This window comes from Drosophila suzukii, chromosome X, assembly GCF_043229965.1.
Source record: "Drosophila suzukii chromosome X, CBGP_Dsuzu_IsoJpt1.0, whole genome shotgun sequence".
Classification (NCBI taxonomy): Eukaryota; Metazoa; Arthropoda; class Insecta; order Diptera; family Drosophilidae; genus Drosophila; species Drosophila suzukii.
In genome coordinates, this window is record NC_092084.1 from 473,137 (window position 1) to 500,659 (window position 27,523).

A 27,523-nucleotide genomic window follows, 5' to 3' on the forward strand; every position below is an offset into this window, starting at 1 on the left:
CCAACGCCCTGGCCTGAGGTAAAAAAAAAACCAAGTATGGGTGCGATTATTATTATCATGATTATTATGCGCAAATTGCAAAATTTCGCGGCTGGAAGAAGGAACACTGCAACAAATGGTCGTGACAACACATACTATCCAAAAGTATAAAAACTTTGGCATACCGAGGGTATGTTCCCTCCTTTTAAAGGCATTTCCTTTATTATTTCCTTTATTTCTCACCCTGAAAGCTTTGCATTCCAGCATACAGCTTCTACTTTTTCTCAGTGCACCTGACAGGCTTTTCACACGTATCCGTGTGTGAGTTTTCCCCGTATCACAGGTTTCCGTTCAAGCCACAAATGCGGTCTCTGGTTGTATTTTCCATTGTTTCACAAAATGGCGTGGTTTAGGCCGAGAAGAAAAGGAAGGCCTGATTGTAATGAAAATTCACACCGAACGAGCAGGCGGTGCCCATATGAATATCTGGGTTTGGCTAAATCAGCCTCATCATTATCATTATAAAACGTCAGCAGACAATTGGAAATGGAGCTTCCCATTTTCGCTTTTCCAACGGTTATCCATTTGCAACTATTCATAATGAGAATCGTTGGTAAAAACATTTTTAATTATATAACTCCTTTAAATTAAGTAAGGGGTCGTGACGATCGCACATCCAACTTCAAAAGTTCGGATATCAAATGCAGTGACGAAAAAAGATTGTATATTCAATAAATATATAAAAAAAGGGACAAACATTTTCATGTCGGAAAGTCCCCCGAAATCTTGTGTTTGGAATAATTGAACAGAGCATTGGATTTCAAAAAACATGGTGTCATTCGACGCGTATTCTCAGTAAGAATAAAACTTGGCTAATAACCTGGGGCACTTATCCCCACCGACCCAAACAGCTCCAATTTTCTAAATTTCCGATTTTACACTTTCACCGCTTTTCTTCCAAAGACATTATTGTGCGTACATAATGTGTAAACAAGTGTAAAGTTAGTTATATATATTATTTAGCTTATATAAAAAATGTATATTTATCCGTAGATCGATGTAATATTTTTATTATTTTCAAATCAGTATTTTGAATTCAAAAACAAAGTGCCTCAATTCATTTTGTATCGTTACTACAAGTAATTGATAATATTTTAATGCAATTTATTTATTTAACCTTGTAGTACACACATTACAATGCCTTTTAAATATTGCTATATGTGAAGTATTATTTAAGAACGAGCCATTCTCAATTGAATCCCACAACTAACGTTTAGCCCCTCTAAGGTTCATAACTTTGTCCGGGTTCCATATCACATTTCCAAAGGCCCATCGAGAGTTCCAATCACCCATCATCGGGTGCCCCTTTCCCATCGAAAAGCTCCTGCTCATTGCAAATAATACGAATAATAATTGCTGAGCAACAACAAAAAGGCGCAAGAAATTAATTTCCATGCGAAAGATCAAAGAATGTTTTCAATTGTTGCCATTTGCCCAGCAGCGGAAGTGGGTGGGCTTAATGCTGAGCGGAGGAGGGGTGCTTAATACGAAATGTAGCAATTATATTCTTGTATTTGCGAGCTCCACCATCACCATCCTCATCCTCATCGTGCATATTTATTCATTTTTTCATTTACACATTTTTAATTTCAATTCTGAGCCAAAGTCTAGGGCTTTCTCCATTTCTCCTGCATTATGGCTCAACTCATTTCCTGTGACAATGGGCCGAGCCTCCTCCAGGCCCTCCCCTTCGAGGGGGCGTGGCACCTACCGCCCACTAGTGCATTACGTACGTGTACTTAGCATTTCCTCGGTCGGCTTATGTCTCTGTTGTTGTTTTTCATATGGAAATCAACACATACTTGATTTTTAATGAAGTACTTTTTCATTATGTACACGCACATACATACATATGCAGATACATACAGAGGGAAATGCATCACACACACACACACATGAATACTTGTGTACATATATACCATTTCATTTCATTTCCGCCATCTGAGTTGCACTTTATGGTTTTGTTTTTATATCCCCCACCCTTTCTCGCCATTTCTCTTAATTTCTATTTTAGTTTGCTGCTTATATCGTCTTTTCACGCAAACGCCTGTGTGTGTGTCTGGACACTTCAAAAATGCATGTGTGTGTGCTCCGATTGTTGTAAAGTGAAAGAGTGCTTTATGCCATGAGATTTTGCCATGTATGTAAGCATATGTATACCAAAGATAAGATTCCCCCATTAAGTTGATAATATTTTCAATTATTCGTTTCAGGTCCTCCAAATTCATAGTTATAATTTTAAGAAATTGTTTAAGACGACATATTTCACACAAGTTAACAACAATTATTCGTTTACAATCTCACATTCAACCTACTTTCCCCTCTCTTAATTATCCCCGTTACTTGTAGAGTAAAAGGGTGTACTAGATTCGTCGGAAAGTATGTAACTGGTAGAAGGAAGCGTTTCCGACCCCGTAAAGTATATATATTCTTGATCAAAATCACTAGCCGAGTCGATCTATTTATGTCCGTCTGTCTGTCCGTCCGTATGAACGCTGAGATTTCAGAAACTGTAAAGGCTAGAAAGTTGGGACTTGGCATGTAGATTCTTGAGCTTCTTGCGCAACGCAAGTTTGTTTCAGCGGGGTATCACGTTTACACCCGTTTAGCACCCATATTTTTTAATAATACATCATCAATGTAAAAAAAAACAAATTGTTCCATTCGGGTCGTTCATTAAGAACTTATAAGCAAATAAAGTGTGCAATCTAGGGAACAGACGCTAAGCTACTTGTATATCTCAGTTCATTTAGCTGAGTAACGGGTATCTGATAGTCGATGGCATCGAATATAGCGTTCTCTCTGGTTATACCCGTTACTCGTAGAGTAAAAGGGTATACTAGATTCGTCGGAAAGTATGTAACAGGCAGAAGGAAGCGTTTCCGACCCCATAAAGTATATATATTCTTGATCAGGATCACTAGCCGAGTCGATCTAGCCATGTCCGTCTGTCCGTCTGTCCGTCTGTCCGTATGAACGCTGAGATCTCGGAAACTATGAGAGTTACAATACTGGGATTAGGCACGCAGATTCCTGAGATTCCTGCGCAGCGCAAGTTTGTTTCAGTAGAGTGCCACGCCCACTCTAACGCCCACAAACCGCCCAAAACTGTGGCTCCTACAGTTTTGATGCTAGAATAAAAATTTTAACTGAAATGTAATGTTCTCATCAATACCTATCGATTGACTTAAAAAAAAGTTTGCCACGCCCACTTTAACGCCCACAAACCGCGAAAACCTGTGACGCCCACAATTTTTATGCTAGATAAAAAATTTTAACTGAAATGTATTTGTCTCGTCATTACCTATCGATTGACTCAAAAAAAAGTTTGCCACGCCCACTTTAACGCCCACAAACCGCAAAAACCTGTGACGCCCACAATTTTCATGCTAGATAAAAAATTGTAACTGAAATGTATTGGTCTCGTCGATACCTATCGATTGATCCAAAAAAAATTTGCCACGCCCACTCTAACGCCCATAACGCTTAAATCTGTATACCGCCGGTAGGTGGCGCATTTTAATCTCGCTTTGCTGCTTGCATATCTCCATTTAGCTGAGTAACGGGTATCTGATAGTCGAGGTACTCGACTATAGCGTTCTTCCTTGTTTCTTCTAGGTTCTCACGACTTTTTAAAATAAATTCAGTCAGTTAGTTAAAAATTAGGCAAGTGTCATATAGACGTAACGAAACGTAACCTTCTTTCTGTCAAATACAATAGTATTATTTGAAATCGTTGTCCTTCGATTTTGTTGTTATAATTCTTATAAATTCGCCAACGCTTAAAAACCCGCATTCAAATATATATATATATTTTTTTTTTGTCTCAAAATATTTTTTACTTCGCAATTATTGGATTTTATGTACCATAAATATATTCCAGCTGCATTGAGATAGGTTAAGCCTCACATTAATGCAGTCAGCAGGTTTATTCTTTGTCCTCCGCTCTTTAAATCCTTGCAAGTTCCTTTTCCATTGAGTTTCCCACAAATCCAATTCAGTGTCTTTGATTACGATTGCGTGAATATTGAACAAACAAAAACAACAAAAAAGCGACAAAAAAGGAAATTAATCAAAATTCGTGTCGAAAATTGTGAATTGGATTCGCAGGAAAGTTGATTGAAACCGCCTAGTGGGTGGTTTTTAATCTCTGGTCCTCAGAATGATATTCATGCTCTTTCTGCACAAACAATCAAACGCATAGCACTTTTGGTTTTGTTTTCATTGGGCTCGTTGTCGTTAATTGCCAACCGATTTTTTGTTATTTGCCAGATGGTGAGAAAAGGTAGAAAAGAAATGAATAAAGAAATTAAACAAAAAGGTGTGTGTTTCTTTCCATGTATAGTACTTTGTGTTCAAGCACTTGTTTTTCTTTTCTTTTTTTGTTAAACCCTTCCTCGAGAAGACTATGAAAATAGTCGGATTCAACAGTTGGATTCTTTAGTCGTTTACAAAATTTGCTGCCTGTGGTTTCATCTGTTTCTATTTCAATAATAATGTATTAAATTGGAATACTTCACATTTTGAGTACTATTTTTAAAGTGTTTGAAGTGTACCAGGATAAGAAACAAAAGAATACAATGTAAAAGTAATGAAAGTTTTCAAATTTTTTTTTTCTTTTTCAAGATCTTTTTTTTAAATTTATTCCGTTAAACAGTTGTTTTAAGTGCTCAATAATTTTTAAAAAAAGTGGACCTTCATGTATAAAATTCTACTTTCCTGATTCCAATTAGTGGACACTTGAAATTCCCATTCCTCGGCCTTCCCTCCACAGCGTTTAAAGTTCGTAATCCTCCTCTCGTATGCAAATCACACTTTGAATGACTCATTAGCAAGAGCCAGCGAATATTTTCAACAAAAGAGTTTTCACAAAAAACAATTTCGAATAAAAAAGTTGGTAAGTCTTGCGAACAGAAGGACGCCTCTGGAAACTCCATGGGTCACAGCTTGAAGGCGAAATAATCAAATTTGCACGCGACTCTGATTTAAAAATTAACAAATAAAATGCCAGAGAAGAATATTCAGGGAGTGGGGGAAAGAACTCAAATAATAAGTAATGATGGCAGCGGCGGAAACGCCTGCAATTTGCCACAATTGAAAGTGGCTGCCTTCCCCTTTTTCGCCCAGCAAGCTGCCATGTTTTTTGTGTTCTGTATTTCTGCCTCTCGTTTTTATTATAACACCGCACCGTACTCCCATTTTCAGGCGAATTGCGCCCCTTTTGGTTGGCTGCCAAGTACCGCCACCATCGAAAACATCAAAAACCAGGCGTCTAATTGAAGTCATTCCCACTTCCACTTCCCAGTCCACTCTCTCTTAACACTCCCTTGCCCCCGGCTGCTGCTTTGCATAGCCGGAATCCCGCTCATACAATTTGATTAACCCATAAACGAGGCGCGGGACCTTCCATCATCATTAGCGACCCGTCGACACTAAGCTACACTGAGCCAAGCTGGGATCTACTGTTTTGAATAGGTTGGCTTTACCCCATAAAAGTATGGGGTAACTTTATTAATTGTATTTCCTCAAAGGGTCCGCTTCCCAAAAAGATATAATATGAAGGTCCTCATATGATGTTTGGCTTATTATATTATATTTGTTGTTTTTAGAAAGGCCTTGCGTTATTTATTTATTCTAAATGCTTTTTAATACAGGGTGTAGTTTTGATTACACCCACCACTTGAGTACATCTCCAATGAACTTCAAAAATAATTAAATAATTATTTATGTGCTTTCAATAAGCCCCTTAGTATCAAAGGTATTGAATTTACCGTGAGTGAATATTTTTACAATGTGATCACTTCAAAGTACTATGTTTTGTGACGTACTACACAGACCATGAATTTTTCTCAGTGTGGCGGCCATCAGAGGTACTCTTGTATTTGTATGCCACTGGCGGCCACTTCTTCTGTTACACTTCAATTGAAGCTCGGCCATTTTGGATTTCACACCCCTCGCTCCCTTAACTCACTATTGTTATTGTGTTTTTTGTGCTGCTTCTAATTTGTTTTGGCTCTGCACATTTTTGTTGCCTATTTTCTAATTTGAGGCTACAACCACCGTCCATGGACAAAGTTTCCACAACCCCTAATCATGCCCACCCTCCCTCCGTTCTGGTTGTGTGTAGTGCAGTGTTTGCCTTTCGGTTTACTCAAGTGCCAACTCGAAAGCCTGTCCCATAAATTGGTTCGTCGTCATTGTCGAGCACTCTCTTCGGCCACTTCGGAAGCTCACACAGCCAGATACGGTGGTACACTGGAAAAAAAGGACTCAGGGGTCAAGCAGCAGTGTGGCTGAGGTAAGTCCGCTATTCTCCGGACCTTGTCACACAATTGTTTTATTACAGTCATGCTATACTGTTTTTGGAAATATCAGTGTGGTCTTAGCATTTGAATTTGATCTTAAAAATATAATTTTTGCTTTGTTGGCCAATTATAGTATCATAAGATTTCTTTATCACAATCAAATAATATTGATTTCGGATATATCGTGTTGCTCTAGTACTTGAATTCGATTTTAGAAATACAATTTTTACCAAATGTATCTAGAGCGGTGAGATTTATTATTTCTCTCCATGTAAGCACAGCATAAAAACCCAATACCACCCAAACCAGTCGAAGAACTAAGCATATAGCCCAACGGCTGTCAGCGAGCATCCTCACCCTCGAGTGCTCTCGAATGATAAATCATTTTTCCCGTCGCTCACACAAATGATGATCGAGTATTTTCTACTTCAACTCGAATGTTACTTTTGCTGGGTGAAAATTAGTGCAGATAATCCCATTAAAGGACGTACACATGTGTGTGTATAACGTCAGAGTATCGTTTTGTTCTGTGTGATGGGATAGGCGACGGTATTAATAAGAGGAACAAAGGTTAAATAGAAAATAAGTTAACTCTGTTTAGTCAATTTCAAATACTCTAATGTCATCAAAAAACACATTTTATGCTACAGCATTGGTTGTACATAAATATAGGTATGATATTTTATAGTCCATTGTACAAACATCTTGCAACGACTTCAAGCCATGTTTTCTAAAAAATGTATAAAAATACAAACACTTCTTAAACAATAAAAATTTGATAAGTAATCGAATTGTTTAACTCGCGTACTAACTAAAAACTACTGATACATTATAAGAAACGCGGGTACTGTTGTCGATTTTGTGGTAATTACATTATTAGCAAGAACTTTCATTAATTAGCGAAGACACAAACCTGCCAGAAAACAGGGATTCGCTGATTGGCTTTGTGCAAAATTAGCCATAAACGCTATACTGGCGCCATCTGTGGGCAATGGCCACAAATCGCATCTCCTCAAAGGCAGATATTAATTTTCTCACGTTATCCAACGAAATAAACAATTAAATAATTGAAAAGTAAACTTGAAATGAACAGCACAAGCAACTGTGGCTAGAGCCGCAGAAATAGCAACCACAATAACAATAATAAATAATAGTAATATGATGATGAAGATTATAATTCACAGCTAATACCAAATGCCACCACTTGTACGGTAAATTAGTATGCTCTATAAATTTTCGGGGTATACAAATGTAGTACTCGAAACGTTTGGTAAATAGGAATAATTGTTAAATGATTATTATCATTTTTATACTTTTATACTTTTTAAGAAATTTTTATTTTCTATATTATTATTGTTCTTACTTTTATCCTATTACCTAAAGAAAATCTTTCAAATTGAATTAAAAAGTTTTAGACAACACAAAACTTAGTATTTTAGTAATTTTAAGTCCTGAACGATTTGGTTTAATTTCAAATTGAATTAAAAAGTTTTAGACAACACAAAACTTAGTATTTTAGTAATTTTAAGTCCTGAACGATTTGGTTTAATTCATAATTATCGTATTATATTTTTACGTTACATATAACCTTTTACAGCACAACTGTTTAAGAGTATTCAAACCTCGCCAAAGTGCCAGCACGAAAACCTTCGCTTGAAAATATGTCTGTGCTCTTCGGGCCATTATCGTCGTTATTATGCCATTGTGGCGCAATTAAAGTTTCAACTAATCACACGGCAACAATTGTGTGACAATAATATTGTCTAAAGCCCCTTAAAAAACCCAGTTTCCCCGCGAAGATTTACCGAGATTTGTTCACACTTAACAACTTAATTACACAACAATGGGCCTGTTGTTATTTATGCCATTTTGATTTATCATTATTTATTACTGCTTTTTTGTCCGGCTTTTTTTGGCAAGCTGTATAGCACCTGTCACTCGGCCATCACTCCAAAAATAATCGAGAAACCCGCTGGGGGAAGCCTACACAAAAAATAACTGAACTTTAATTGTTCATAATTAAGTTTGTCCAATTCCGATTGTGTATTGTATATGGTATATTGTGTGTGTGCCAAGACAATAGTAGTTAAGTAAATAAATCTCGACACATAATTGACAATCGATTTTGGTAAACTTTCGCACTTGAGATCATAATTAAATCATTTGGCGGGCCACGTCAACTACCAGAAATGTGAAGAGCAACTCGAGACGGAATAGGGCACCCGGTATCGAAATATCCAAATACATATATGACCATATATACACATACAAATATATAGCCAGGCTATTCCCAGGTAGTCGGGTTGTCAGTCCTTCGTTGGCACGTCAAAATATTTGCAAAACAAAAGCATAAAGGCCCGAGCTTCTGGGAACTCGAAGGACATGCCAAAGGACCCAATAAAAAAAATAAGAAAACTCCAACATTGAACTGTAGCCAATAGTCGCCTGGGGGAAACTAGTTTTCGTTGGAAAAAGAAAATATCTCTAGGATCTGATTACCCATAATCCTTGGCGAAATTTAATATTTATTTTGACAGGATCTCCGGCGATTGTAATTGCAAGTTAATTAACAATCAAATTCCAGTAAATAAACGAATTTCGCCATAGGAAATCGCAGCCCCAAGTGAATCATCCGGGGAACCTGCTCTAAAAAATATCGAGTTACCCCGCGAATTCTTTTACTACGCACTGTTCGCTCCCTTTATTCCTCTGGCAGTTGCCCTCTCATTCCTTCCTTTAATGCCAGACAGCGTGGCCCGACGCTCTATACGATCCATAAGATCCAAACGATCCATGCTTCGAGTTCCGTTTCGATCCGCTCCGATTTCTGGCCGTGTGAGCGTTGGCATTTCAATTGTCCGACTGCCGCGTGGGTTTCTCTATTCCCCGTAGGGGGAGCCCACTGGGTGGGCGTGAGAAAAGCCCCGAAAGAGCCGTTGTCCGCTCGTTGACAAGCCTTTGATGCCAGCGATCTTGGCTTTCCAATAATTATCCATATAAATATTAAAAATAACGTATTGGTACTTAAGATACGCAAAAGAGTTTTGTAAATCAACATTTCACTCGATATTTAATTCGATTATTGTTATTATAGGAAATAACATATTGGTACGTAAGTTACTCAAAATTTCACTCGATATTTGATTCGATTATTGTTATTCCAAAATTAAATTAAAATATGTACCTATTTTGTATACGCCAGAAATGTGTACGACCTACAATTATTATTTTCGCGCCTGATGCGGGCTTTTTTATTTCATATACCAGATACTATATCAAAACTAGTTCTGTTTGAAGTTTAAAAAAAATACTTAAAATGTAAATATCAATATTATGTGTAAGTAGTAGGTGTAGTAGTATTAGTAGTAGTTGTGTGACCAGTCCGGGCTCTGATTAAGATTCTTCTGTGAGATGATCGAGATACATATTACTAAGCCCCCATCTTGCCTACCAGTAACTCTCATGTCTGGTACAAGCCCTACTCTCCCCCGAAATAATGCCGAACCATGGGGGCCGAATTCCTGAGAACAAAAACCCAAATGCGACCCGAAAATCTTTCCAATCGTGCAATGCTGCGCAACGAGGGACTCTCCCACTGTCGCACACACAGGCCGTGGAGTAAATGCTAATTTACGCATTTCAATAGTACAAGTTTTGGCGAAAATTTTAATTAGACTGCTTTTTTTGGAGGGCATTGTTGGGCGGACGACAATTCAGACCGACAAGTGAGTAGTTTTTACAGCGCAGACCGAATGGTGGCCCGTTTTTCGGGCCATAAATTGGCGTCCTTCATTGAACGGAGAGGAGTTCGAGTTCCGAGTTCGAGTTCGGGTGGTCGGGCCAACTTTTTTCTTTTATTGCCCGGCCTTCTCTCTCTTTTGCTCTCTGGCTCTCTTTCACTCACACAAAATGGGCGACGCACACTCTGGCAGTATAGCACCAATACCACGACCAGGAGAGCACCACTACATCGAAAGGTGGTCCAAAACTGGAAGTCGAAGGGAAAACTGGAAGGTTTTGCGTGTGCGAGAGGAGCACGGCTAGCTGCTGCTTGGAAGGCAAGTGCTGCTCTCCTCGCTCTCACGCAGAATAGGTGTTGCACATGCGCCATGTTGCCGAGGGGAAGTCCCACATAGTGCCGCCCCGCTCGCACTCGCTGGGCGGGGAAGAGTGCGGCTAGCGTGCGACAGAGACCGCCCCTGAGCATTTACCGTTGCCGGGCAGTGCAGCCGGCGTCGGCGGCGCTGCCGGCGTGCTGCCGCCGCCGCTGCAGATGTTACCGCTGCGTTTGCCACGATTTGAGGTCCTCGGAAGCGCAAAGCTCCGCTGGCCGTTTACCGTTTGTTAGCTGAATGCCTCCTTGGCCAAATCCCAGCGAAATGCAGAGCCAAGTCGGAGGCCAACCACCAGCAGCAACATTACGGCAGCAACACCACGGCAGCAACAGCACGCCAGCAACTGCGACGACAAAACTCCTGGTGCACATTAGCGCAGGCAACAGTTTAACGTGGAAATTATTGCGAATTTGTTGTGTGTTTTTCTGCGACGCGTGCCAGCGCAATATCGCAGTTCGCATTTCGCACATCGCGTGAGCAGCAGCAATATTGCAACAAAGAGCAGTTGCACTTGCTTGATTTTTTTTTTGGGGCACTACCATGACTTTTTTTTTGGCCACAGCCGCATCTAGTCGTAGATCTAAATAGTAGCAATTAAAAATGCCGCAGCGTTCGCCCTTTGCCATTCAGGAGCTGCTGGGCCTGGCGGTGGCGGCAGCAACAGAAGCGCCAACCGACTTGACAACAACAACGGCAACTGTTGCCGGTGCAACGTTGGCGAAAGAGCGCCAAACGCCAACACCGCCAAAGACAACAATGCCAGATGCAACAGCAACAGCAGCAGCAGCAACAGTAACAGCAGCAGCATCGTACAGCAGCGGAGCAGTGGCAACAGCCACTAGTGCGGCAACAGCCGAGGGCAATTTGGCAGCCGCCTTGGAGCCCCAGCAGCAGCACCACCACTACAGGGAGCACCACCAGATGACCATGGCCTCGCGAATGGCCTACTTCAATGCCCATGCGGCGGTGGCAGCGGCCTTTATGCCCCACCAACTGGCCGCGGCGGTGCACCACCACCATCAGCACCACCACCACGCGCACCACCCACACGGGGCCGCTGGTGGGCCGCCGCCACCGCCTCCGATGCAGCACCACCACTCGCATCCGCACTCGCACCACCCGCTGCTGCATGCGCAGGGTAAGCCACTGTCCCCACCAACGAACTAACGAGCCACCCAACCACACTGAACAACCAACCATATCTATCACGTTTAATGACTGAACTACTAAACTTGCCAAACCAATTAGTTATAAATGTTATATGAACTATATATTGGAATTATAGGAATATCGGATTTCGGGAGGTATTTGTATTGATGTTCGAATTTCGAACAAGAAGATCTCTAAGTATCCCTTTATAAGCAGGTTGTTGGTATAAAAATACTGTTATTATAATCAATAGTTCTAAAGGTGATAGAGGGACAACATATATTTATGGCACATTTCTGTATTTAACATTATTGAATAGTTTTCCAATTTAACTGACACAAGTTATTGAAAATTTGCAAAAAATATTTTATGGAAATGTTGAGACCTCATTTAATAACCAATGTTTTTCGCCGTGTGCATGTACAATGACAATCAAAGCTTAAACGCAATTAACAGTCGCAACTGGTTTTGTCACCTGCCAGACAAACACACACATTCGGCTCACTCACACGCCACGTACAGTGGGGCGAATCGGGGTCTGGAGTGCCGCTTAGTTAGCATAAAAAGGGAATTAATCAACGGTGGACGTCCACCGTCCAGCCAAATCAGCTTTGCCCCACTACAGAGCTCCCAACCCCAAGCCCCACACCTCGTACCCCCAACCCCACCCACCAGTCCGCCCCCGCAGCACTCCACTCGAAAGCACCGCCACTCAAGTTGAGCTGCTAATTGCAGTGCGTGTGTGTGTGCGAAGGAGTGATCGGGTGGGGCAAAAGCGGTGCGGAGTGGAGCTATTCGATCCTACACATACATATGTGTCGATTTACATGGCCAAATACTGGGTTAGACTTAGAATGACACAAAACCAAAATACCTCATAAGAACCATTGCTGAAGCAAAGGTTTTCTTAGCTTTAGTATGGAAAATGTCCATAGACATATAAATATTTCTACTCAAGCTTTCAAACCGATTTCCAGAACAAATGAGTCTACAATGCGACATTTGTGTGGGTTTGAGAGGCTTGGTGCCACTGTAAGTGCTCCCTTTTCGCACACTGAGAAAAACCCACACACTCGCAGCGAACTCAAGTCGACCTGCTGTCTCTTGATTCAAAGCTCATTTGCAAGTGGCAATATCATCCCAAGTCGGGACGATGACAGCGAACGCGATAAACAGAAAGGCACGGAAAAATATGTGGGGAGTGCTACACTGGAAAAAGCTGGTGTACTTCTATCAATAAAAAGACGAGCTGTTGAGATTGTTTTATTTGGGCAAAAGCACCTACTTCAAAATCATTATTTAAAAGAATCCATCAGTTTAATTGGTAGACTATCATATTTTGTAGCTTTTATATGTAACATATACGTATTTAGGAAACATAATTTTTTTCTCTGTCAAAAGAGCGAGGCCTCCGATAATCTTCCAGATTCAAGTGGCAGCTGTTATTGTTGTTATTATTATTTTAATTAGCGTTGAAACCTCATCGTCATCTCCGATTTCCATTGCCCTGTACTGATTCACTGTGCCAATTCCATTGCGACTCCACGAACTTATGAACATACATATGTATGTAGATATATCGAATTTGATTATTATACCCCGGCATAGGATATCATAATTTGAGTCAGATGTTTGCAACGCAGAGATTTACTCTATGAAGATTATATATTGTTGATTTAACAGCCTGTCGATCTGTTTTTTCATGTCTCTCTGTCTGTCCGTTCCTACGCAAAATAGTATCTTAGTTTTAAGGCTGTTTTGGCCAAACCCTTCTTTCGATCCGACGATCATATAGCCGCCATATACCCTTTACTCTGGTATACTTTTTTTTTATAATTTTACGGAAAAACGAATTTAATTTTACGACCCAATCATGTATGTACATCATATATTTGAATAATAAAATAGAAAAGTGTAAATTGAAACGAAATATTTGTTTGGTATTTCAGGATCAGGTTAAACATTGTATAAAAATTGGACGACCATATCTTTAAAAAACTTCGCTTTTTACTTTTCCTTTTCTTTTACTTTACGGACTAAAAACTAATTTGTAATTTTTGAATAATTGGACTACCAAATCGTAAAGTCTTTTTATCGGTATATTTGTATAGAAATCTATAGCGTGTAAATTTAAATACATGGTTTAAGCTGCAAGGGTATACAAACTTTGTCTTGCCGAAGTTACTTTAATTTCATCTTTTGATTTTTAAAATTTGCTGATGGTACACTTCCGGACCCTTTTGTGGACTTTTTTGTTTACCTCATTACCCTTCTTCTACTGGTCTTCCTGCCTTGCTTTAAAAATAATACTTTTTTTCGTGTATTGCATATTTCCCCAGGGAAAGAGCGCGTTGGGTTGCAAGAACTATTTTTGGGAATATTGGTTTATTTTCAATCGTTACTTGTTCAAAACGAGGTGCACAGCTGAAGAGCCGTTTTGAGCATCACTTTATGAGAAGTTTATTTTTTGACCAACTTTTGCATTTTTTGTAAGGAAATTTCGAAAATGGACCAAAAATTAATGTTTTCCGGTTTGAATGCCAATTGATTGGGAACATAATTACGAGCTCAACGAGGTATGGCATTTCATATTCCGACTTTATTTCACAAAAGAAAAATATTAGTAAAAGTAAGCCAAACAAGAAAAAAAGCTAACTTCGGCAACCAAAAGTTTCTATACCCTTACCCTGAACAGGGCTTTCTAATTTTTAGGAAACTAAAAACTATTTACACAAAGAAAAAATTCTGACGTTCTTATCTAAGATGAATATGTTCTTAAAAAAACATTTTTGAAGTTGAAAATGTTTTAATTTTGCTCGAATCAAGTTGAATTGGCGGTATTTACATTGTGTATCTTAACAAAAAAACTATAATTTCCAGTCAGTAGTGTATACTGATCAAAAAGCAATTTAATAAACTCAATCTAACTTTTCTCTTCTCACCTTTTCGTTCTACCAAAATGTACCTACACGGTTTTTAAGAACGAATGTTCTCAATTCAAGAACAATGTACTTGAATAATTTCCTCTGTGCATAAATGTCACAGGCGAAATTTAATGATTGATTTTTAATTTGATAATCATTAACTATGTCATGTATTTTAGGGTATATCGCAGTCGAGATTCCCCCTGTTATTGTTAGTGCTTAGTTTTATGCTGCTTACTGTTGCTTTGTGCTTTTCATTCACGTCATCGTATTTAATTTTGCATACTGTCGTCCCGTTCTGCTCCTCATGTCGCACAAATATTTCGGGCCTGCTTTGTTGATTTTATACCCATTTGCGTGCCCAGTTCGTCAATTAAAAATTCGCGTCAAGTTCGGTCGGATTTCGGGCGGATTTCCTGTCCAGAGCTGAGTATTTGGCGCCTTCCATTAAGTGCCTTTGATCTCTTACCAGAAAGGAAAACAAATCGGAAAATTGGTTACCCACCGCCAGCACAGAGGGGCGTGGGAAGGCGGCGAAAACGATTTTTCTTCGCTTTCCCCACATTTAATTGACAATTTCCACTTTGGCTCCTCGCATCGCTTTGTTGTGACAGTCGTTTTGATGTGTTTACACACCGACAAGCAAACACCCGCAAACACACCCGCAGTTCCGCGTGTGCTCGTGGACTGCTGTTGCAAATATTTCGGCAATTTACTTGCGGCTCAAAATTAACCATTTAGGATTTTCTTGTCTGTCGGCCAAGAATACATGGACTAAGAATTGGCAAAAAATTAAGGTAAAAATACATGCATGTATAGGAACATACATCAATCCAGTGTGTTTTAAAGAGTAGCGATTTCACATGAATTGGAAAAGTTACAGGTTTCCCGAATCGAAAACATGTAGCTCATTGACTATTATATTTTTGTTTCCCTTGGCAACGGAAGTGTTGCAACCAATGGCTCCAGAAGTGCTAATTGCTGCCTGTCAGTCTCCCGAAAACCCTATCCACCTCCATCCATCCGTGTGGGTATGCACATATCTGCCTGCTCCGCCCTTTGATATTTGAGCCACTTTGCTAATAGCCTGCCCCAGAAGTACGTATCTGTGTGTGCATCCTTGGCTGATAAAAATATTCTTAATTGTAGTTTGCCTCGGACATTGTGTGCGGTCGTCTTTTGACTTTGCTTTGATTTTGAGTTGACGTAAATTAGAAAAAAGCGGGAAAAAATAAATTCGGTGGTTGGGGAAAAGTGCCGACAAACGCCCTTCGTTTTTTGAGTGAGCGGACGAACTGTCGAGTGCGCCCCCACCCACAACCAGCCCACCACCCCACCCCACCCGTGCTTAACCCCTTACTTCCCGCAATTTCTGCATTGTCTGAGGTGTGAAAATGTTCAACGTCAGCGTTCCACGAGTGCAGTTATTGTTTCAGTTGTTGTAGCTGCACTTTGCACCTCCTTTCCTCCCCCACCCAACCTTTTTATCGCTCTTGTTTTTGGCACTTTGTCACACTTTTTCGCTTTGATTTTTTGCGAATTTAAAAGTCAATTAAAGCAACTTGACGAACGAAGTGCCGAGTGCCACTCAAGGGTTAATTTGTCCGTGCCGGTATGAGTGTGAGTGTGAGTGAGGGTGAGGCGCGACTGTATGGGTGAGCGTGCAAGTTGACTCACTGCGATTTGCATTGGGCGGAATTAGCGGCAAAAGTATACGATTTTCGAGTGATAGGTACAGCTGTGTAACAAGTACCGAATTGTTTCGGCATTATTATAGTGATAATTTCGATAAAGCAAAATCCCAACAAGAACTACAAATACATTCAAGTAACACAGACTATTTTTATCCGTCAACTCCCCACTATATAAGCATTTGTGTACTCATAAGCCGGCTTTTCTGCCCCGTCACATGGCAATCAGAGCCGGGTAATTCGTGCCCAAAAGCTCAACTCACTTTGACTGCACACCCAGCCGCTTCCAGAGGCGTCGTTGGGGGGGCTTTGTGGGACCTGGGCAGGAACCCCCTTGGAGAACGCCCTTGCGCTGCGCTAATTTTATAACGCAAATAAACACGATTTGGCACTTGAGTATGCTTCTTCAGCGGCTCGAAAGTGGGATTCCGGTACGGATTTGGCTTTGGTTTTGGATTCGAATTTGAATTCGAGTTCGGAACTCGGAATTCGGTTGCTTTCACTGGCCAACAGCAGCAGCAGCAGCAGCGGCATTCAACATCACCAACGGCAACGGCAACGGCAACGTCAACACCAACAATCAACAACTACGACTGCTAATTATTCATAGCATGGCCATCTATCTGGCCATTTGGAGTGGCTACTCAGCACTTTTTCGGCTGGAAATTGTTTCAATTGTGGACGCGATGTGATTCACCTGGCCGAGCGACCGAGTTCACGGTGGATGCCGGATAGGTTGTTTATTCGTTTTTTATCGGCCTGGTTCTTTGGGTTAGTAGTTAAGCTGGGAAAACACAGCACCACCGAAAATTGTCTAGCCTCGGAGAAAAAAGTTAACGACTTATCATTACTATGGTAAATATTACGAATATTATTTGGGTATTATTTTTTAGAGCGATACTTTAGATATGGAAGAGTCGGTCAAAATGTTCCGATCTCAAAGTAGGATGTCGCTTAAAATCTGCGTTACATTTATTTGTGTTTTTCCAAAAAGTATATTGATGGGTTTACTCATTTACTCATGGGTTTAAATCAAGATTCACTGAAGATAGACTTTGGTGACCCCGATCATTATTTTTAGGGCTTAGCAGAAGAATATAAGTATAAACAATTTTATCCAAATAGCGTATTAATTTATCAGCTGTCTGTGTGTGCATTATACAGGATACCCATGCACTTTCGCAGTATGATTGTTATTACAATGCAGTTGGTTAATTTATTACACTGAAATAAGACCCGCATAACTATGGTAGTTTTGAGTAGTTTACAATGAATTCACTTGATTTTCACTCACGATGCCCGGTGCACTGCTCGGTACGTAGGTACATAGCTCGGAGTGGGACACCGAAGCGGCTACTTTGCATGACCTCCGGCGGTCGGCGGCGGATTGCGGCGGATGCTCACGACCCACACGCTCCACGATCGCCTTGTGCGGTCCGCCTTTGCCCCCGATCGCCTGGTATTTTCTCCTTGGTTTTCCCATATTTACCCCAAGTTCGCGGTAAGTCCCCTTCCGCCGGCGACCCATATCAGCTATTGTCGAGCGTTAATCAGTTTATAAATACTTCGTCACTTGCAGCTCCCTCGTTTTGTTTCAGCAGTTCTTTAGAGCAGTTTCGCGGACTAGTGTAATATCGAATTTCATCGCCAAATGGAATTTCTGGCGGAGAGCTAATAAATGCGGTTTGATTGTCGACATAATCGTCATCGTTATTATTGTTGGCATATGTCGAGATCGCTTTGTGTTCGCGAAATGCGTCACCGTGAAACAATTGAGGACTACAGCTTGCGTTCCACTTTCAGTTCCATTGCAGTGCCAAGCTCCCAGCCCCGGTTTCCATTTCCCTTTAGAACCCCGAAACAAAGCCAAACCCAAGCAGAACCGAACTACAACGAACTCTGGAGAGACGAACGCCTTGAAACAATGAAACATCGACCAGAAATTAGCGCGGTTGTCTGTCAAATTTGATTTTGCTTTGATATGTCACTCGCCTGCCGGGGGTAGGGGCGCAGAAGGGTTAACGAGGCGACGTAGGGGTTAAGACTGCGGGGCGAGCTTGTCTCGATTTCGATTTCGACATCGAGGTCGCCGATTTGCATTTCTGAGTGCCGGCAATACTCAGAGAAAAGTCTTCCAACCTTTCATAGTTTTAATACAAATTCCAGAAACAAATAGTGATCAGAGTTATTGTTACTTAAGAATATATGTTTCGGCATGAAGTATTTATGAATTTGAACTTGCATTATTTATTTTTTTTAGAATTTAGAATTTTAGCTTTCTTTAAGAATTTTTTAGTTGTGAGTGTTTCATTCTAAACAATTTTTTCGGTGTACATATGTTCGCGTTCTTGAATATCTACCATGTGTAAGCAACGTTTTTCTTTGCAATTTTGTGAGTGTTAATTTCGAGGTCCTTGTCTGGCTAATAAATGCAAGAAATTCCAACATTACTCTTTGCTTTTTGTACAGTTCGTTGCAAAAAATCAATCTCAAAATATTAAAATTCTTAGGCTGGATCGCCTGATTGAGAATTTAATAACGAGCTCATTGAAGTATGTCATTCCTTATTCAACAACCTCGGTAAAAATACTATTTTTTGGGCAAAAAATAAGGAGTTGAATTTTGGACAAAAATTACTTCTTTAAGGGGGTTCTCAGTCGTAATGTAGTCAAAACAAGGCACACTCCATAAATGGCCACTGTCTTGTGCAGCTAATAGCCTAGGCTAACGATGGCATTCCGTACACATTCCCTATTTCGCAAAATGATTGTACAAGCACCTATTTTTTTGGGTCGAAATAGGTAGTAGGTCTTCAGACAAAACTATCCATTTTTTTGCGGTTTTTTAAACGTAACTTGGTTAAAACGAGGCGCACAGATAAAAGACCGACTGTTTTAAGCAGCTAACAACTTAGGCTAACGATCCCCATCACATTTCGGAAAAATTATTTTTTCACCAACTCTTCCAATTTTTTGCGAAAATTATTAATTGCGAAAATTGGGCAAAAATGTAAGTTTCCAGGTTTAAGTGCCAATCGATTGGGAATTGAATTTTGAGCTCAACGAGGTATGACATTCCGTATTTCGATCTTTTTTGGCACCATGTCGACCAAAATACTAATTTTTTTTTGTAAAAAATTCGAAAAACGACTGATGACAGCGATTGCAATAAAGCTTTAGCTATTGTATTCACGATCTTTTCTTGTTTTCAGGATTCCCACAGCTGAAAAGCTATGCCGCAGGAGCCGCAACATGCTTACCCGGTAAGTCCAGTCACTTATATGCAGTCCGAGGGTAACATAATTTAAAGGAAGCCTAAAGGTAGGCTTTCCTGATTCCTCGGACCGAAATCCCTTCTTGGTATCCTTTAAGGGAAGCAAAAAAACTGAATATCCTTCGACCACCAGAGGGCGCTTGCTTCGCGCTCTGCCCTAATTAATGGGCATTCCTGCACTTCAATTTGAGTCATGGAAGCCGGTTCCCTTGGGTTCCTTGAGGGCGGGGGCGAGGGCGTGGCCAAGGACAACGGGTAAAGGGTAAAGCGCACAGCGTAAATTTCACATGTCGCGCACATAAATTCTCCAAATTGCTAATAAAATAAACAATTTAGCTAACGAAAAAACGAAGAGGAGAATACACACACATGCGAGAGACAAAAGTCAAATAATGAAATTTCCATTTTCATTTTGTTGCATTCGTAACGGGCAATAAATATTTTCAACATACGCTTTTATACGCAATTTGCACGCGCATACATCTCTCCTCACATCCTCGCAGCCACACAGCCTCACATGTCCTGTCGTCCTGTCGGCCCTCTCTTTCGCTCCCCTTGGTGCCGTCTCTTTCTGCCCAACCCTTTCGACAGGGGCGCACACAAGTACAGGGGAATCCCAAAACAAAGGCGAATGAAATGCGAAGCGCATAAACTTGTCTAATAAGAAGGGATCTGGAAACTGGTTCGAAGGAGAAGGATGGGATAGGAGGTGCTGGCAGGGGCGGAGAAGGGGGTCACAATGGGTAGAGCGGCCTGGGAAAGCCACAATGAGTGCACCAATAAATCGGAGCAAGCTAGGAGCTGCACATCACCACAAATTGATCCACTGAAACTGTGTTCCCAGATACTTTAATTTGATAATTGGTTTTTAAGTTAATAATTTACATATACTTACAATTATGAGGCATCCTTCCCCTATTGTTATAGGCCCTTCTTGGGGCCCTTGGCCCTACTTAATTGCCCTTTTGTCGCTGTTGTGCCTCCGCTGTTCCCGAGGATGTTCTTCTAAGACTCTAATCTCCGACTGGGCCAGGCAACACGAACTTGGCCACTTGGCCGCGCATTCTTTCCATTCTGTTTTTATGGACGAAGTGCCCTGCTTAAGTCTTCCACTCGACGCCTGCATTCTTCCAGAGGAAAAGCCGGAGTCGGCGGGAAAGCGGGGAAATCCGGAGCAAGGGGGCAGCCACTTTTGAGCCATTTGCTGCGAGCAGATTGCAAGACAAGATTACACAAAAGCCAAGGAAAAGCGAAGAAGCCGAGAGACTGACAAGTAGGGCAATTTGCCTTGAAAAACGGGAGGGAAGCCGAGGAACCGAGAAGAGTGGGGCTGTTGCACCATCGTGTTGCACTTGTCATGGCTAAGATTTTAATTGGCATTTTTTCCCCCTCGTGGTGCTCTGCCACCCCAGAATCCTTTCTCCCGAGCGTGTCTAAGTTTTATTTGCTGGCCATGTCGAAAGGCAGGCTGGCCCAGAAAATTGTACGGCTTAATTGAAACACGCAAGGCAAACACGGTGAGAAACACACAGCACACATGTGTAAAGCGAAACCAATCGCGATTCACGCCGCACCAGTTGACTGAATATGTGAATATGTCAGGGTGATAAAAGGCACACGATGGGCTAACAAATGTGTGAGAGGGTTAGGGTTATGGTATTAAGGAATCGATTAAGATATCAGTATTTTAGAAAAAGTGGAATACCACCAACGATTAGCTTATGAAATAAGGGAAACTTATAGATTGAGAAGTTAGAAAACTAGAAGTGTAGGAGCTTTACCTCTTTCATGTTTCTTTACAGTCTTAAATTTGCTTTTAACCTGTATCTACTATTTTCAATGCAAATTTTAGGACGCGTACCTCAATCGACTTTGTCTGGAAATTATACGGAAATTCGCTTTGACATTGTCCGCCATTCGTCCCCGTCTAATTGCTCCTGTCTGCCTGCCCCCTGACCCCTCCCGCCTTACTCCCCACCGACCCCTCTGCCGTATCTTTCTGCCAACCTCTTGCCGGCTCTTTCGGACGGACCCGGATCCCTTGCCCCCTGTTCTGTTCCTCGTAATTTGCGCACTCAATGGAAAATTGTTAATTAGATTCCTTGCTTGTCGTGTGACTGCTTCCTCTTCTTCGTTCCATTGTCTCGTCACCACTGGGAAAATCCACCCACCAGGTTGCCCCCCTTTTGGGCGGCAGCGTTTTAGCCAGCTTTGCGTCAGTGTTGGTTAACGTGATTGCTGTTGGCAGTAACGCTTCTGTGTTGCCACTTATTTCGCATAGTGTTGTGCGCTATGGCTTAAATTGGGGACTAGGAAGACCGTCAATACAGATTCGGTATGGCTTTACAAAATAAAAAAAATGAGGATTTCTTACTTATATTTGAAAATCGGACAAAACGATATTATAAATTAACATTTAACATCCGGAAAAGAAGAATAAAATAGTATGTAAATGAATAGTTTACATTTGCTTTAAAGTAGCCGCGACGACAGCACAGTATCTTAGCCCTTTCGCTGCTTTTGGGCCCACTTGGAGCCTCCTTTGCCTTCCGTTCCGCTTCACCGACCTAAGCGAACTCAACGAACTTTAAGTGCAAAGCGTTTTGGCCGACAGCAACAACAACGAAATAGTGTAATAACGACAACAACAGGAGTGGCACAATTTTTGCACTGAGACTTTTTGCTCTTTCACTTTTTGCAAGCACCTCGAAAGTGGGCTTTTTCCTTTCTGGTGAAACTTCGCAGCATTAACCAAGTGCACGAAGTAATGATATAGAAAGAGATAGACGAATGCTTGGAGAAAGAGACGTAAATATAGCTGGAGATTGCGGAAGCTTGTGCTTAAGATATTTAAGGATATTTTTTAATACCCTGTAAAAATCCGATACTTAAATAAACCGACTTAAGTGAGGAGAAGCTCTTATAGATTTACCAAACAGAATATCATTTTCAGAAGTTATTTAATAAAATCATAATGTAATATAATCGAAGTAATTGGCGGATATTCCATAAATCCCTATCGAATTTTAATCTGACGAATAATATTCTTTATTAGCTAGTTTCGATTTGCAGTCTATGCTAATACTAAACAAGATTGGGTAATAAAGCTCTGGTTCGGCAAGCCTGCGATCGTAGCAATATTCTGAAATGCCATTATTAACCTGCCGACATCAAAAACCGAGCTATCAAAGCTGTTAATTGGAGCATTTACTGGTCCACTCACCACAGCCCCTTTCTGATTTTCTGCGCTGGCGTCGCGCTTGTGGCCTCTGTTTGATTCCTCAAGCAAATAATTCAATTTCATTTCTAATTAGTACGAAAAAAGCGTACGAAAATGAGCGAAAATCCGAATGGCAGTTCAGAGCACTCCCACACCCACACACATGCACAAAAACGCAGCCACTTTGGTGCTAATGCAAATTGCGAATTGCGAATTGCGAATGCCCCTTCAGCGATGACGTCGTCGCTGCAGCTGCCGCTGCCTCGGCTGGCGTCGACTGCGCAGCGACGGCGCTGCCGCGTTGCCAACAACTCAGCCACTTTATTAGCGTATTTTGCCACGAAACTGTTTATGCGACACACACACACCAGCGCACACCAGCGCACACCAGCACACCAGCACACACGCACTCGCACTCACACACATGCAGCCGCTGCGGACCAACACACAGACGAGGAATTAGTCATTTTGTTGGTTACTTGATGCGTGTCGGGGAAAGGCGGGGAAAGGCGGGAAAGTGGGTGGAAAAGTGGGGGCAGGTCGTCCCTGCTTGGGCGGAGAAAGCCGGAGCAACGAGGCCAGAGGAAGAGCCACACTGCAAGCATTTCGTATGTTTAGTTCAGAATACAACCTATCTGCAGAGGCTATACGATTTCTAGGGCACCATTGTAGTGATATTATAAAGATAGTGATAATATCAAGTAGGGCAATAACATACTCAATTAACGGTAAAGGTTCTAAAAATCAAGACTTAGGGACTTCTGGGTAGCCCTTGATTTTCTGATATAAGATCACATGATGAGGTGCCACAAAGTATGGATATAATGAACTATCTTTTTATTCTATTCAGTTTTAAAAGCACTTATTTTAGGTGTCGGAATGTATGCAATGGAAATATTCTTAACGTCCGATATTGGTCTCGGCTCACATTATTCTCCCTGTACTTTTGGCCAGCAAAAATGATGCAGCTTACAAAGTGCACAGTTCAGAAGAACACCATGGGATGGAACGGAAACGGAAAGGGAGTGGCGATGGGGAAACGAAATGCAGTGAAAATTCGGCGGGGCTAGGGGAAAGAAAACCCCCTTTGGAAGCGACAACATTTTTTATGCGCTTTTGAGCAAATTAGATTTCCTAATTAAATTTTCTAGTGAAATGCGCATAAATTTCATAAAATATACTTGCCAGGCAAGAAAGAGAGGGGCGACTTAACATTCTTTGTGCCGAAAGCGAGAAGAGAGAAAGAGAAGGCGCGAGCGAGTGAGAGGGAGAGAGAGAGAGGGGAGGAGTGTTGTCGCCTTTCATTTGGGTGGCGACATTTTTCGCTCTGGCATTTTTCCCAGCTGACGTCGCCGACATCCTTTCGTCCTGCATCCTTCGTCGTCGTCTGCTTAAAGTAATTAACTAAGAAAATTTTAATTGCTAATATGTTGTGATGCATGTGTGTGTGAGAGCGAGTGTTAGTATGCGTGTTGGCATGTTGACGGCGCTTCTATCGTGTGTGTGTATGAGCTCATTAAAAGCGAGAAAGAAATTCAAAGTTGCCTACTTTTGTGCGTTCCGAATTAACTGATTCGTGGATTTGTCATTCACTTATTTTAGGTATTCAAGAAGTAGAGTCTAAAAATATGTAATTTTATTTTTATTACAAACTCTTATAACTTATTATTTTAAATAAGATAGATTAAGTTGGCGCTTTGGTGAAACACAACGCAGCGAAAATCAAAATGTCAAAAATTACCTTTTGTTATTTTAAAAAAGCAGATGCTATGGTTTAATAAGAATCTGCCCGTGAAATACATACCCAATAATTGAGCGAGCCCCGAAACGATTTCCCCATACCCGAAAAACCAGAACAATTAAATTCCCTTTAGCGTACCTTGATTCCTCCTGGTGAAATGCATTTCTGCCTGGTAATTCAAGATGCAATTTTCAGCCTTCATTACACGCATTTTCACTAGCAGCTCCCGAGATATTTTTCACGAACATTTAGTGGGAAAATCGGGGAAACGGGAAGTGGAATGTTAATGGGGATGAGGATGAGGCTTCACTTGAACCACTCGTCAGCCACAACAGCCTTCTTCTACTTCATTTTTCATATCGAATTTCAATGCAAAATGTTTTTTCTGGCTGCACGAATGCGCCTCTGCCCGTGTGTTTTGTTTTTCATACTTTTCCACACTTTTCCATACCTTTCCATACTTTCCATACTTTTCATACTGCGGAGTGGTCCAGACCACTCGATCACCGAACTGTGCATTTATGTTTTCCGGGTGCTCCAGGCTCCAAGTTCGATTTGGCCAAAACAAGGTTGCTTGGCAACCCTCGAAGTCCTCGGTTTCTCAATTCGCCAAGTGGGCTCGATCCTACGGCCTCGACTCATCTCCAATCCCCAGACTCATCAGCAACCGCAACTTATCCTGAGGACGCTCAACTTTTCACACAGAAAAAAAATAAACAGAACATTACAAGTTGTCTTTTTAAAGTACATATTAAAGCATAATTATTGTAAAACAATTAAAATGGCTAATGTTTATATTTTGGAAAAGTTGATAGTGGAAGATTAAAATTAAAAAACAAAAGGGTCTAAACCTAAATTAATGATATAAGCCTTAGCATTTATAATTTGATAATAAAGCGTTTTCAATAGAAATGTTGATATTTGATGCAGTAAAACCACGTTGCATAGTCACATTTAAATTATTAATTAGGTTTTTACAATTTTTTTCACTGTGCTAAAACTCCACTGCCACTCATCGAAACTCAAAACGCGCTGTCAACGCTTGTCAGCTCCTTCCTTCGAACCGAATCCCCATCCAGTGCCATCCTCTGTGGACGCTTTCACTTTTCCCCGCTTTTCACAGCCTTCTCAAGTGGGGTTTTCCTTGGAACTAAATTGATGTGTGTGACAACCCCAAAAACAAAACAAAACCAGAAATAAACGGCGGACAAGTGGGAAACTAGATACAATTATTAAATATTAAAAAAACATACCACCGAAACCACTTCAAGTCGCGCTTCAGTGCCATGTGTTTTCCGGCACCGGGTCGTGGGATTCTCATCAACTAATTTGACAAGTCCGCATATAGTATAAAGGCGGCCGACAAACTTCGGGAGGGGAAAGCAGATCGAGTGGAGATTACGGGGAATAAGGAGTATTTTTACACACGATCAGAAAAGTGTAAGCTATCAGAAGCCCGGAATACTGATAGGGAGACTAATGGCAAAACAGAGAATGATTAATATCCCGAATGCTTTCAGGTTCCCTGGGGCCCAAGGACTTCGTCATGGAGAGTTTGAACGGGTTCGGAGTGGGTCCGAATAGCAAAAAGAAGAAGAAGAAGCGGCGGCACAGTCGCACCATATTCACCAGTTACCAGCTGGAGAAACTGGAGGAGGCCTTCAAGGAAGCCCATTATCCCGACGTCTATGCTCGCGAAATGCTGTCCCTGAAGACGGAGCTGCCCGAGGATCGCATACAGGTGAGTCAGTCCTCGGTAATCCGATATGTGTGCATTGTCTCTCGCGCGAGTTCTTGGTCCTTCCATTCGCTTGGTCGCTTAATGAATTAACGAACTAATTATGTACATCCGTCGAGGAGGTGTTTGCTGTTGGCAAAACAAAAACGCGGCCAAGGAATTTGCATTTCCTCCGAGCCCACAGAGGTCCTTTGTCTTCGCTCTCCCACATGCTTGTTTGGATGTCTCCGCCCTGATTTTTCACACCTCCTTCAATTTGTGTGTGCAGCGTCATCATGGGAAGCCGTTTATAACCAGCAACCAGGATCGGAATCTCAAGTGCAGCGCATCCGACAGAAGCTCTCTTCTCTTATCGGGTGGCGAGCATATCATAAAGTTGGCCCTTCTTATACTCTATGATATCGTTGAATGGGGCTGTTACACTTGGAAATTAATTTTTTTTTTCGGTGATCAGAATATTCAATTCATCGAAATCAGTTTGGAAATATTTAATATTTATGTTATTCAAGAACACCCCATCCCCGATCATTTATAGCACTCTCAATCAAAAACGATTTCGAACCACTTTGTGAATCGGGACCTAATTGAATTTGAAAAGACAATGTCATATGGGCATAGGTAAAAATGTGCGCAGCACTGCGAGCAACGCAAAATCCGGAAATCATTTAAAGTCTGATTCACGCTGGGCAAGTGAGATGGCGACAGGGTGAGGGGCGGTGGGGAGGGGGAAACGCAGAAAATTTCAGCAACGTTTGCGAATTTATAATTAAGCATTTTAATGGCCGTTATTGTTCTAAGTCCCTGGCCCGCGGGAGCGAGCGAGACGGGAATACCTGCCAGTCTGTCTGTGTGTGTGCGTTCGTCGAGCAAACTTCAGCTGAGCCAAATTGCCACCCTTAAAAGGCAGCCCCAAAAGGCTGTGTGTGTGTGATTAATTAGCACGCAAAAAGAGTAATTATGGCGCGATTTCTTGGCGAATTTGCCCTTTTTCATCCACTCGCTTGCTTCCAGTTCTGGGTTGTCAATCGGATGAAATCGAATACGGTTATTTTCGGAGCCGGCTCTTTAAGGCTCTTTACAGGAATGCTAATGGCACGCTCTTCCAGGTTCCGGGCACTTAGATATTAGCACTTGTCAATGCAAATTCAGGAATGAATCGGCGATTCCGGCAGGGTGTGGGGGCTCGCTTTTCACTATACAATCTTTCTCCGTAATTTCACAGATGGTAAAGTTTTCCAACTCAAAAACTGAATTTTTAGTGAACTCCAATTTGGTTTTCTATTCCTAAGCACATATTTCGACTTTTATACCGGACTTCTAACGATAGC

The 27,523-nt window shown here is 41.3% G+C and overlaps 2 protein-coding genes across 4 annotated transcripts in view; one reads left to right on the top strand and one right to left on the bottom strand.

Annotated features, from left to right (window-relative positions):
• The window catches only part of RpL35 (Ribosomal protein L35), a 187,574-nt gene that overhangs the window by 118,485 nt on the left and 41,566 nt on the right, over positions 1–27,523 (bottom strand). The gene's annotated exons all lie outside the window — the stretch shown is intronic.
• Vsx2 (Visual system homeobox 2) overlaps positions 10,726–27,523 on the top strand; it is a 38,926-nt gene continuing 22,128 nt past the window's right edge. Inside the window, exons 1-3 of one of the 2 annotated variants that reach the window (XM_017081778.4) lie at positions 10,726–11,597; positions 19,435–19,485; positions 25,978–26,198. In XM_017081778.4, coding sequence (XP_016937267.3) covers positions 11,060–11,597; positions 19,435–19,485; positions 25,978–26,198 — 810 coding nt within the window. In that variant the 5' untranslated portion in view covers positions 10,726–11,059. The remainder of the gene's footprint in view (positions 11,598–19,434; positions 19,486–25,977; positions 26,199–27,523) is intronic. The other variant, XM_017081779.4, reaches the window with a different exon arrangement.